This window comes from Lissotriton helveticus, chromosome 6 (genome assembly GCF_964261635.1).
Source record: "Lissotriton helveticus chromosome 6, aLisHel1.1, whole genome shotgun sequence".
Classification (NCBI taxonomy): domain Eukaryota; kingdom Metazoa; phylum Chordata; class Amphibia; order Caudata; family Salamandridae; genus Lissotriton; species Lissotriton helveticus.
Window position 1 is genome coordinate 1,549,283,585 of NC_136067.1, and position 13,279 is coordinate 1,549,296,863.

The 13,279-nt window shown below is 48.7% G+C and overlaps 1 protein-coding gene across 5 annotated transcripts in view; it reads right to left on the reverse strand.

The window, feature by feature from the left end:
- Window positions 1-253: 253 nt before the first annotated feature.
- Window positions 254-13,279, reverse strand: part of CFAP61 (cilia and flagella associated protein 61) — a 2,132,686-nt gene continuing 2,119,660 nt past the window's right edge. For 4 of the 5 annotated variants that reach the window (XM_078649333.1, XM_078649336.1, XM_078649335.1 and 1 more), the window contains one exon: window positions 254-716. In XM_078649333.1, coding sequence (XP_078505459.1) covers window positions 498-716 — 219 coding nt within the window. In that variant the 3' untranslated portion in view covers window positions 254-497. The remainder of the gene's footprint in view (window positions 717-13,279) is intronic. The other variant, XM_078649337.1, reaches the window with a different exon arrangement.

Below are 13,279 nucleotides of genomic sequence, written 5' to 3' on the forward strand. Positions count from 1 at the left end.
TCTTTAATAATACCCGCCCCACCCCCCTCCCGGTGATCCTCAGACCACACCACCAGCCTGATGTGCTAACGTGAGGTAGAGTTCAAAACTCACTGACATACCCCACATCCCCAATCCCACATGTTTTGTGTAACCATATACATTGCTTTGTGATGATTTGGTATGATGTTTATTAAGTAACCAAATAAATGTTACTCATTCTTTCATTAGTGTTTTTTTGATCACGGTTGACATCTTCACGCAACAGTCAAAGTTGGTTTACTTCTTAAACTGATATTTTATTCATTAAGTGCAGGTGCACAATTTTGGTCAATTGATTTTACTGTACAACACAAGGAATGAAAATATTAACCTTTGTAGACATTTGAAAGTATTTCTGTGCTGTGTGCATTTGGGGTGAATATGTGCCAGTTGTTTCTTCTGCTCACTGCAATAAAAAGGAAGTTTCTCCTAAAATTCCCCTAGTGGTGGCAACCCCACAGCCCTAGACACCCTCTCTAAACCATGCCAGGCCTGGCGAACATAGGCAGCAGGTCACGGTTGTAGTCCAGGAAGCAGATGCTGCTAAGTTCCACGCTGCGCCGGAAGCCTTGCTCCTCGAAGCACCGCCTCAGATAGGTCCGAGGGCCTTCATCCATCGTTGCCTTATCCTCCGGCGCTGCCTCATCTTCCAGTACCTGCCGAGCTACTTGCTCCATGGACAAGCGACCATGCTCCTGCACAGAGACACACATATTAGACACTTTGTGACACCATGGAGCTAGTTCACCTCCTAGATTCACTTTTCTGCTCTTGTCATTTAAAACACTGCCATACAAGTATTCAGTTAGTTTAGACTGTCTCACTCTGGTTTGTCCCCTCCACCCCACACTCGCAGCATCTCAGATACAAAACTAGCTGGATCTTTAACCAGCAATGGTAGAGCTAAAAAAAAAAGTCAGCTCTAAAAGGCCACCATCCATGCCTATGTTTTTGTCACTTTACATGTGAACGCATGGTCAACAATCTTTAAATGGATTTTGTATTAAAGAAATCCCCTTTTTAAAATGGCCACTGATACTCACACGAGTCCGCATAAATCCTGACGCATGGTATTACTTTTTAAATAACTACTCCAGCATAGCAAACAATATGTTAGAAAGGTAAATTAAAACATTTTTTTTAGTGAAAAATACGTGTTTTCGAAGCACATAAATAAAGCGAGCTCTTTGCAAGTGCCAGGTCCTTGTTAAACAAATAACTGTAAAACAATTAACATGGGGAGTAGAAACAAGACATGTTGGAGTGGAGAACATCATGGAGCATGGTAGAGGGGATGAAAGTAGGAGGGGAAGTAGAGGAAAAGCAAGGCGAGAGAGAGCAATGTAACATGCACTTCACTGGAGCACTGAAAACAAAATAAAAACAAGTTTGGCAAAGCCAATAAGTCTAAGTCTGACCTTGGCCATCTAGTGCAGTGGCTGTTTATTACAAGCCTATTCCACAAAAATGAAAATAGGCTACATATTAAATGTGGCAGTTATAAGCAGGTAATGCCTTTTTTACATTTAGAAAACATTCACTGATGTGGCTTTTTTACTAGTTAGTTTTTTAAACCTAGAATGGCTTTTGAGGTGCGTCATTTATCTTTATTATCACTACTGTTTGTGAAGGAGACAAAATTAAATCACAATCTAATAAAGCACACTTATTGTAGGCAACTACAATGTCATCCAAACACTTATAATAGCATCTGTAAAAAGGAGATAGAATAAAAAAGCTCTGTCGCTGAAAACAGAAGGGCAGATTTACAAGCCCCTTGCGCCACTTTTGCGTCATTTTAACATGGGAAAAATGACACAAAAGTGACGCAAGGGGCTTGTAAATCTGCCCCAAAGTGTTTTAAGTGAATGTGAATAACGTGCACAGGCTTTGTGCAGCTACTTAAAGTCAAGAGGGCCAATGGGTAAAGTTGGCTGGTCCACTGCCATATGCTGTCATGGGTGGAAGCAAAAAGGTGGATAGCAATTTAATAGACCAGTGAATGAAGCCTAAAAACCCCTTTATATATGTATATTATGTATGATTTAATGGGAAAAACAATAGTCTGACAATACAGCTAAGGCTGTCTCAAATGCTAGACCTAAAAATAGTCCAGGTAGGCACGCTGTCAATTCAAGAACAGACAACTGAGAACGCCTACAAAGCCATCCAGTCGTAAGCAAGAGGCTGACCCAACATCAACTCTAAGTATATTTCATGTATTCAAACAATAGGTCAGCCAACAAGAAAGCAAAAGTTCTCTGTAGATGAGGCCTAAAGGTAAGCATAATGTCACAAGAAAAGTACTGTAGATCAAGTTACTTACCTTTGGTAACGGCTTATCTGGTAGAGACTATCTAGGAGCAGATTCCTTCGCATAGAATTATCCCAAGGTGTCAGTCTGGATCCAGAAATGTTTTCGGGCGCAGGACCCCTGTGCGCTGGTAGGTGGCGTCGATTGGTTCTGCGTGGCATTGTCTGCGCCAGATGTGACGTGCCCGGTGCTTATATAGGTGCTACCCCTGCACGCTGATGCCAGGAGCTGGAGCCATGAAGAAAACAGACCACTGGTGGATAATACTAGGCCCCCAAAAGGTGAAAGCCCTGTCACTAGAAATCCGTTACCAGAGCAGGGAGGATGGGTGGGTTGGTAAAGAATTTGCAGCTAGAGTCTCTACCAGATAAGGCGTTACCGAAGGTAAGTAACTTGTTCAACTGATAGAAACTTCCACTCGCAGATTTCTTACCTTACAATAGATACCCAAGCAATATCTCCCGGAGGTGGGTCTGCAAAACAATTTCATACCAAAACGTTCTACAGGTCCGAACGGGCAAAGTGTCTGTCCCAAAGGACATGGCGTAGTTTTGTGAATGCGTGCAAAGAAACTAAAGTTGCTGCCTAGCAGATGACCAGGACTGGGATTTTACGTGCTAATGCAGTGGTTGAAGCCCTGGAGGAATGAGCATACAAGCCCCCCGGGGTTGCCTATTGGCCAATGTGTTGCAGATTTTAATGCAGAGCACAATAAATCAGGAGGTGGTCTGCTTATGCACAGCCTTTCCCTTCTTTGCTTCAACATACCCCACGAAGAGTTGGGCGTCCACCTGGAACTCTTTTGTACGTTCAAGGTAGAACAGCACTTTTTTGGGTCCATTCGGTGAAGTTGCTCCTCTTCCTTAGAGGGATGTGGCGAAGTGTATAAAGTAGAAAGAGTGATAGACTGGCCTGCATTAAAAGGAGTGACAGATTTCGGTATAGAAGCTTGGATGACAAAGCCTGATGCTCACTTACCCTCTGGGCAGATTTTGCTGCAACAAGGGAGACAATCTTCATAGTAACAAGCCTATGAGGATGGGGCGTGGCTAAAGCCGTGCAGCAAGATGGCTGCTATTTTGGTGAGCTCTGCCAGCTGAGCTACAAATCCGGCAATTTATTCTGTCTACCAGGGGCGACCCCTACTGTAATCCTGCGCTCCATACTGGGGTCGACCCTGTGATGCCACTACCCTGTGCAGTGTAGCTCACCAGGGCCATCAAGTGGATGATCGGGCGCCCGTGGCAGGAGGCCGCATGAAGACTGAGACACTGACGCTCCTATTGGCGCGTGCCCCTGCTGTGGCTGCCAGCGGGCCTGCTGGCGGACCCCGGCTCAACGCTGTCGATACCGACTTGGGAGCCGCTGGTGCGTTGAAGCCTGGGGTGTGCATCGGCAGTGCCCCTTTACAGTCAAAGTCAATTAGGGCCTGAGTGACGTCCTGGAGTTCGGCTGGGGGAAGGCGGGCGAGCAGCGCTGTGCTGTCTCAGAGACGGGCCGGCTTGAAAATCATGCCCGCGCCTGGAAAGCGTCATACATATCGCGCCTCAGAGGGCACACGTTCCGGCGTTGGTGCTAAAAAGTGAGAACTAAATGCAGACCCTTGAAGCCCGTGTCTCTTGGCCAGAGCCTTATGCAGAACTCCGGATCACCGTCAGCGCTTGAGAGGCAGCTGGATAGAAGCGCTCATCTGTGGGACATGCAGTACATACAGGTTGGTGCACTGCTTTGAACTTCTGCCCCCCTACTTGGAGCATTAGTGGCCCAGTATATTGTTGGTGTAGGACTGCTGATAGGCACTGAGCTAATTACAACTGTCCCATCCCCAGGCCCTATGTGCAGATAGCACGGCAACAGCAAGTTGGTCACTGGGAATTGCCTCCACCCTTGCTGCACCACGAATTGGACCCCTGTACCCTTCCTTGAGGTTACTCGCTAACATGGTGTTTGAGGCCTGCTCTGATATTGATAGGACAGTGTTCCGGGGAGAGGACCGCCCACAGCAACATTGTTCCTGGGGTCAACACGTTATAAGACACACCTGAGGCTCTTACACTGTGCGGCCTGGGAGAACAGTTCAGTTACATTGCAACCATCGCTACACACGCACAGACATGCAAGCAGACCACCGTCCATTAGAGGAGCTTGGAAGCCAGCAGTCTTCATACGCCACACACAACTAGCATCAGCATCATCCCGAATTTAGGATTGCTGCCACTCTTCTGCAGGCACCAGAGCATGCATTCATGGGGAGAACAGATGCTAAACAACCGAAGATATAATTTGATAATAGACCTTCCACCCGAACTGCTGAAACAGACAGGGATCACGACACCGGAGCAATGTCGAACACTCCCTCGGACACACGGATGATGATATACAAAGCATTTTACTGGAGGTCAGGACGATAGATGACAAATTAGACAAACTCACCACCCAACTTGAGCAAGTCAAAAACCACGTAGACACACATGAAACGCGCTTAGACCAGCTAGAAAAAAGAGCATCAGATGCTCACTACTTCCAGGTGGAGTCAAAAGGGAACTTGTTGCACTTGGAAAAGGTCTTAACTGTCATAAAAGCAAAGAATTAAGACCTCGAAGCGCGCTCAAGAAGGTGTTCCTGAGACCACCGCAATCACAAGCATGGAACTCGACATAGAAGACCTCTTGCACGAATTATTTGGTCAAGCCCTATCACCCATTTTCATTCTGGAGAGAGCACACCGGACTCTGACACCTAGGCCTCCAGTGGATGCCACCCCAAGGCTCATCATAGCCCGTCTCCTCAATTACAGAGACAGAGACTCTATTCTGAGGGAATCCAGAGTGAGGGGTAACATTGCTCATCAGGGAAGCAACTTGTCCTTTTTTCCAGAATTTACACCCGCAGTGGAAGCTGCCAGACGTGAATTTGGGCCTGTCAAACGTCTACTCCAGAAATCCGGCACATCATACGGGCTGTTCTGTTGGGGTTCGGGAATGGTAGGAACAGTAGGTAGGGAGTCAGACACCTGGAGTAAACTTTAAAAAAAAAAAAAATTTTTAAACAATTTTATTGGCTTTTTAGGTGTAATAGTACAGGTAGAATTCGTTTTGTACATGCAGGCATTATACTTTAGCATCTTCACTATACAGCATTAATATTCCAGTTGGTAAACAGTGATCATGTACAATCATCACATCAACTTTGTGTCAACAGTAGCGAGGCGATCCTCAGGTATAATTCCCCCTGGGCAGTGCCCACCTATTGTGTATGTGGGGGAACAGCGTACTTTGGCCTCTGCCTTATTTAACAATAATAGTACATTTGGTATGCAGTGAATATTTACAACCAGCACATCATCTCTGTGTCGACCGCAGCGTGGCGAACCTTGGGTGCATTTCCCCCTGGGCACAGCCCACCTGTTGTGCGTGTGGTGGACCTTTAATATCCCGCTTTCATGTCAGAGACGAGTTATGTTGGTGAGCAGTTCTACCCAGTGACCAACCTCGAGAGGGTATCTGTGTCCGCTACCTTGTGTTACTTCCTATGCTCCCTCTTATGGGCTCGCTGTCAGTTCAGTCATCTCCTGTGGTGGTTCGCAGATGTCCCCTCGGTACGTATTCCATTTGCCCCATATAGTGGACCATTTTCGTGGGCACCCCCCGTGTATGAATACCGCCTTTTCAGCCACCATTGCCGTGTCCATGTCATTCCCCCATTGCGATCCTGTGGGAATGGTTCCGGATGCCCATTTTCTAGCTATATTACGCTTTGCTAGTGTCATGCCCAGTGTTGCCCAGGTCTGTTGCCCCCGATTAAGATCTGTGGGCGGCCAGATATTTAATATACAACAACGTGGGTCAAGTTGTATCTCCACCCCGCTTGCAGCTGAAAGTTCCGCCATTACACCTGTCCAGTATGCTTTTATCCTGGGGCAGTCCCAAAGAGTATGGAAGTATGTTCCCGGGAAGCCTTTGTGTAGTAGTGTGCGGGAGTAATAGACTCGGTGTAGAATGTTCAATTGTATGAGTTTTAGCCGAGATGGTATGGATGCGTCTCTGGCTGAGGCAAGGGCATAAAGCTAGTCTTCTTCTTCTATATCTCCCAATTCCACTTCCCACTTGCTGCGGAGGACCACCGTGGGGTCCGGAAGATTGTTTAGCAGCTTGCGGTAAGTTAATGAAATTGCTTTCGTTTCAAGATGGTCAGTAAGGAGTCTATCCTCCAGTGGGGAGGAGTCAACCAGGGTCGTTCCCGTTGGGATGGCTCCCCTTAGGGCGTGTCTAATTTGCGTGTAGCGATACCGTTCTGTGTTTGCCATTCCATATTTTTCTTGCAGAGCTTCAAATGTGATGATGTCGCCCCTGTTCCACAGGTCCCCTATTCTTGAAATACCTATGAGGTCCCATTGTCGGAAACCCTTGGTGTTAGCCAGGGTTCCCAGGCGGCGTGTGTCCCAAAGTGGGGTGGCCAACGTGAGCACCCCCACCCAGCCCAAGGTTCTCTGAGCTGCGTGCCATATTTTGACTGTGTGGGCCGTAGGGCCAGTAAGTGTATGACGCCGTTTGTTGGTGTATAGGGCCTTCATCAGTCGGTCTGCGGGGAGTAGTGTTCTATCCAAACTGTATGCGGGATCATTGTGAGGGGCGTGTAGCCATTGATTGACTACCGTCAACTGTGTCGCAATAGTAGAGCTTGACACTTGGTAGTGCTTTCCCCCCGTCATACCAGCTACGGATTAATTTGGAGTTTGCTATACGGGCCGGTTTCCCGTCCCAGAGCAGGGAAGATATTTCTGCGTCTATAGCCTTGAAGTAGGTAAGTGGGACCGGGAATGGGTGGAGGCTGCAGTAACGGAGGAGGGTAGTTAGACGGGGAGCCCGGATGCAAGAAGAGAGCCGACTGCTTGGGTCACTGGAGCCCCAGACCGGAGTGAAGGTCTTGTGCTGCACTAGACAGCCCCTGGGCTCCAGCGTGGACATGGACTGGAGAGGAGTATCACCTGCTGTCTATAGGATGGAACTGACTAGTTATCTCAAGGGCATAGAGGCACACTGACAAGGGGGGGTGGGGGTAGAGAGGGCGGTGGGTAGTCTTGGATAGGGACGGTTATGGGGATTGCTAGAAGTGCTGTAGCTATATGTGTTCTGAATGAGCAGGATTGTGAATCATGATTGTATGCTGTGTGCACAATTCTAATAAAAAAGTAAAAAAAAAAAAAAAATGTGGGACCGGGAATGGGGTGTTTTGTAGTGCGTAGAGGAACCGTGGGAGTGAAAGCATCTTAAAGAGCGCCGCTCTTCCCAACAGCGTTAGCGGGAGGAGCGCCAATGTGCCACATCCGATCTGAGCCTCTGCAAGGGTTTCTGCAGGTTCTCTTCCGTAAAGACGGCGGCTTGCGGAGTGACATAAATGCCTAGATATTTGAAGCCCCTGGTCACTGTTTGTAGTGGGCAGGCGGGGGGAAGCGTGGGCGTTGGGCCATGCAATACATACAAGAGCGATTTAGTCCAATTTATTGTGTATCCTGAGGCTTCCCCATAGGTCTTGAGTATGTTTAACAGGGTAGCTATGGATGATGCCGGGGACATGAGGTAGATTAATACATCGTCGGCATATAAGGATATGCGATCCTCCCAACCCGGTTCCCATGTGATCCCGCGGACCATCGGGTCTGTTCTAATTAGTACCGCCAGCGGTTCCAAAATAAGGGCAAACAAGAGAGGGGGTAGGGGGCACCCCTGCCGCGTGCCACGCCCCAAGGCAATGACGCGGGATGTATGGCCATTGGCCACCACTTGTGCTAGAGGGGCCGTAGACAGCAGTTTTATCCAACTACAAAATGTGGGGCCGAAGCCCATCTTCGTGAGTACTGCAAACAGGAATGGCCACTCAACAAGGTCGAATGCCATTGTTGCGTCGAGAGAGAGGACGGCTGCCTCTTCCCTAAGGTCAGGGATGCGGTGGAGTACCCCATTCAACCGTCTCAAGTTAAGCGATGTGTTTCGCCCGGGCATGAAGCCCGATTGGTCCGGGTGGATTAGTGTTGTGAGGTAGGGTTGTAGGCGTAGCGCCAGCAGTTTCGCCAATATTTTCGCGTCCGCATTTATTAGCGAGATCGGACGATAAGAGGACGTCTGGTCAGGAGGTTTATTAGGTTTATGTATTGCTACTATGGTGGCCAACCGTTGATCTGCCGTTAATGTACCCTGCGCTAGGCAATCAGTGTACATGGTAAGCATGTTAGGGAGGAGCTGTCGGGCCAGTGCTTTATATAATTCCACCGGCAGACCGTTCGGTCCCATTGCTTTGCCTGTGTGTCCCGCTGCCAGTGCCTTTCCCAATTCCTCCACGTTAAGGTCCCGCTCAAGCTCTTGTGCGTCATCCTGTGAGATGGTGGTGAGTGGTATGTCGTGTAGGAAGGCTATGCAATCTTCTTCTGTCATATTACCCCGTGGAGTGTATATGTTTTCATAATAGGAGGCCAGTTCTTCCACTATTTGTTGGGGGGACGTGGTGTGCGAGCCGTCTGGTAAGGTTAGCTGCGCTATCCATCTATCCGTTCTTTCTTTCCGTTCAAGCCACGCTAACATTTTCCCTGTTTTGTCCCCCAGTTCATAGACCCTGTGTAGTGTATCTGTGTGTCTGTTTTTAGCCATTTCTTCTGCATAGGATTTGTATTCGCTCGACGCCATAGTGAGCGTGTGCGCCGTATCGTCTGTGGGGTTGGTTGCATGGGCTATTTCTGCTGCTAAGACTGTTGATTCTAGCGCTTCTATCGTTTGCCTTTGGTCTTTTTTATGGTTAGTTATGGCGGAGATGGCCTGCCCCCTAATGACTGTCTTGAACGCCTCCCACAGGATCGATGGAGAGTCTACTGATGTTAGGTTTTCTTCAAAGTATTGTGTGGTTGCAGTGTCTAACGCTTTCGAGATTTTGTGTTTTTTTTTAAATAGCCCGGGTAGATTGGGTATATTCTTTGTCACCTCGTGGGGTGTGTAGTGTAGGTGAGTGAAACCGGTGAGTGGTCAGATATTCCTCTCGGTAGGTGTTCTATCGCCGTCACTCGTTCAGGGGGAACTGCTAACGTGAATATGTAGTCTATTCGGGAGAGGCTATTATGGGCTCCCGATCGGAATGTGTAGTGGCGGTCATTTGGGTGGTGTACTCTCCATATGTCTACCAGTCCCATTGCGTCCTGAAAGTCTTTAAATAGTTGGTTGGGTTTCGCTGAGGGTCGCGGAGGGTGGCGATCTATTGCCGTGTCGAGTACTGCGTTGAAGTCCCCTCCCATAATCATGTCCCCTTCTGGGAGCTCGAGTAGGAATTTTCCAAGATCTTGGAGGGCCCCGTGATGGAGCGTTGGGGGAATATATACTGTTATTACATAATAGGTCCGTCCCTCCCATTGGCATGTAACTGCTGCAAACCGCCCCTGGTCGTCTGCCCATGTGTTCCTGATTATCAGCGTGGCGCTTTTGTTGACCAGTATGCCGACTCCTCTGGAGCCTGAGGTGAAGTCCGAATGCGCCACCATTTTGAAGCCCCACCTGTTCAGTGCCTTAGACGCCGTGCCTGTCAAATGTGTTTCTTGTAGCAGGGCCATCGTTGGTGCCTTACGCTTTAAGTATTGTAGTACCAGACCCCTTTTAATTTTATGGCCCAGCCCATTCACATTCCAGGAAATGATCGTCAATGGTGGGGATAGCAGTATGTTTCCTGGGGGATCAGTTCCCGGTGGTGCATTGTCCGTCACAGTGTGCGTCGTAGTGTTGTAGTCACGGTGCTGACTGCTGTGCATGGGTCGGGGTTGTCAACCAGACAGTACCTGACAAGTGTTGTGGGTCGCTTGGGGGCCGGTTCCAGGTGATGCGTCTGGGTGCATAGAGAAGTGCATGAGCCCGTGCTGCATGTGTGCATGTGTGAATTAACAAAGCCAGTAACAAAGAACATGAACAGTTCAAACATAAAGTGTGTAAATCCCTTACCCCCCTCCCTGCCTCCCTGCCCGGTGGAAAAAGAACCCTCCACCTCCCCAACTGAGCAGAGTGCTTAAAGTCCCAACTTATAGTTCTAGTTCTAGTTCGTGGGGGTGAGACTTCTGCGTCTGCTGCCGAGTCCCTCCTCCGTTAATACCATGCAGTGCCTGTCCAGATCAGAATGTCTTACCTGCATGGGCCCTCATTCCTACGGTCAGTGTCTTACCACGGCTGGCCCCCTGCTTCCGAGGATAAATGTTCTCGTATCTGGTCACCATTGTGGCGCTCCTTTCACCTTACCCGGGGGGAGCACAGGTGTTCAGTCAAATAGGCAGTGCCGTCCGGTTAGTGCCTGGAAGAGTCTTCCGGTACTGTTGCGTTTGCTTCTCGGTCATTCCGTCTCGTCGGCGATCCGTGGGCTTCCGTTGCCGTTGCCGCTCTGAGGGCCACGATTCCTGGGTCCTTTGGCAGGTCTCCATCCCTCCAACCATTCATGAGCGTCTCGCGGCGACTCAAAGAACCATGTCTTCCCTTCTGATTCGACGCGCAGTTTCGCTGGGAAAAGCATAGAATATTTGAGTTCACGTGCTCTCAGTTCCTTTTTTACGTCCGTGAAGCCCCGTCGTTGTTGAGCCACTGCAGCCGTGTAGTCGGGGTAGAAGTTAATTTCTGCGTTGTCGATTCGTATTGGCGGGCGCGTGCGGGCTGTTTGTAAAATGGCGTCCCGGTCTCTGAAGTTGAATACTCTCATGAGAATGGGGCGGGGTGCTGCCCCCGTTTTTGCTTTCCCTCCGGGTTCTCTGTGGGCGCGCTCAATGGAGAAAAAGTTCGACAGTCCCTTGGGTTGGAGCCGATTTTTAATTAGATCCTTGACGTAGAGGTCCAGGGCATGGTCGCCTTCCGTCTCCGGCACACCAACCAGGCGTATGTTATTGCGTCTTGAGCGGCCCTCTTGGTTGTCCAGTTTGGCTTTCAGCGTGGCGTTGTCGTCTTCTAACTGTAGGACTCTCCGCTTAAGTTCTGACGTGTCCTGTACTAGCCCGGTGGTCGTCTTTTCCACTTCCACGAGCCGGTCCGACATCTTTGCGAGGTCCGCCCTTATTAAGGAGACGTCTGTCGATATTGTGCCCATCGATGATTGCATCGCCTTCAGCGTGGACATTACATCCAGTAGGGTGACCTTGTCAGTGTCATTTTGCGTTCCCCCGTTTTGGGCCGGCGAGCGCTGTGGGTCCCCTTTAAGCTCTGGTGGAGATTGGGAAAAAGACCTGCTACATGTCAGTTGGCTTGTGGGGTAACTTTGAAAAATACCCCACTGCTAGACCCACAGGAGCCACAGTTTCCATGGAAGGACCTGAATATGCCAGGCGGCATGAAGCACAACAGGATACACAACACATAGAGTCCATAAAGCCTTAGAACCATGAAAAATGGACCAGAAGCTCTCACCTGAATAATCAGAATCATAGCCTAAATGTCCACCCCTCATTGAAGGGCAGGAAGGCCTTTAAAGCAACTCTGTCCAGAATGGTCCTGGGTAAAGGAGTCCTCAGTACAGATCAGAGATCGGATTTTGTGTGCATTGATGAAGAACCCTAGGGTGGACACAGCAATGACCCCATTGTCTTAAAATGGTCGCAAACTAGCTATGTTGAGCCAGTCTTCAGAAGCCAATTATTGACACACAGCAATATGTGTGTCCCCCAATCTGTGAGGATGCACTGCCACCACCTTCATTAACACCTAAGGAGCTGATGAAAGGCAAAAGAGCATGACAGTGAACTGGAAGTATTCTGACCCCACCACAAATCAGAGATAGTTCCTATAGAACTGCAGGATAGGCACATGAAATTATGTGTCCTGCAGGTCCAGGGACACACTATCCGGTCCTTGGGATTGTAGGCCTGCAGAAAGGGCCATTTTTGTCCTATTGAATTTTCGTTCTTGTGGAAAGAGTTCAGTAGCCGCAGGTCTTAAACCAATCTCAGTTCCTCATCCTTCTTCGGGACCAGGAAGTACCAAAAGTAAAAAGTCAGTCATTTCTCTTCCTCTGGCACCAGTTTGATTGCCCCTTTGGTGAGTAACATTATCATTTCTTTGGAAACAATAGTGCTGTGATCCAATGACATAGATGAGGAAATGGAAGAACTGTGATGAGGGGGTCCAAAAAAAGGGCATAACCAACAGGCTATCCTGGATTCCAAATCCTAGATTCCACTGCTTAATGGTCTTAAAGTGAGGTTGGAGAGCGAGCTAAACAGGTTTGGCTGTAGTGCAAGGTGAAGAGGAAGATGTGAAGGGCTGCTGTAGTTGATTTGGCACTCTGGCACTATCCCTTCCCCTGCCACCATAATAAGACTACATTAGTTGCTTTATGCCGCTGGAGACATGTGAGGCTCTTTGAATATCTTCTAAACTTCCAGCACATCTAATGGAACTAACTAACATGAGAAAGTAAATCCAACTCCAGAGAGCAGGCCGTAGCTCTGCTATCTTTCAATTTCTCTACAGCTGCATCAGGCTTCTCATCTAATTGTTCAAAGTGCATTAAGTAGCATGTCCATCAATGAGCCGTGGACATCCCCCCTGGAATCCAGTGGAACACATCCAGGTATGAAGTCTAATAATGATGTTGTTACCCACAGAAGGGGCAATAGAGTTCAGTCCGCAATGTAAAACAATACTTTAAAGTACAGCTTTCCAAACTTTTCATGTTGGGGACACACTTTTTTGAGATGCATCATTTTGGGACACAGTAAGGCAGTGTAGCTAGCGTAGTGAACCCAAACCACATAAGAGGGGTTTGGGGGGTTCTCACTCACTCTGTCTGTCTCCCTCTCCCTCTCCCTCTGTCTCCCTCCCTCTGTCTCTCTCCCTCTGTCTCCCTCCCTCTGTCTCCCTCCCTCTGTCTCCCTCCATCTGTCTCCCTCCCTCTGTCTCTCTGTCTGTCTCGTTCCCTCTGTCTCCCTCCCTCTGTCGT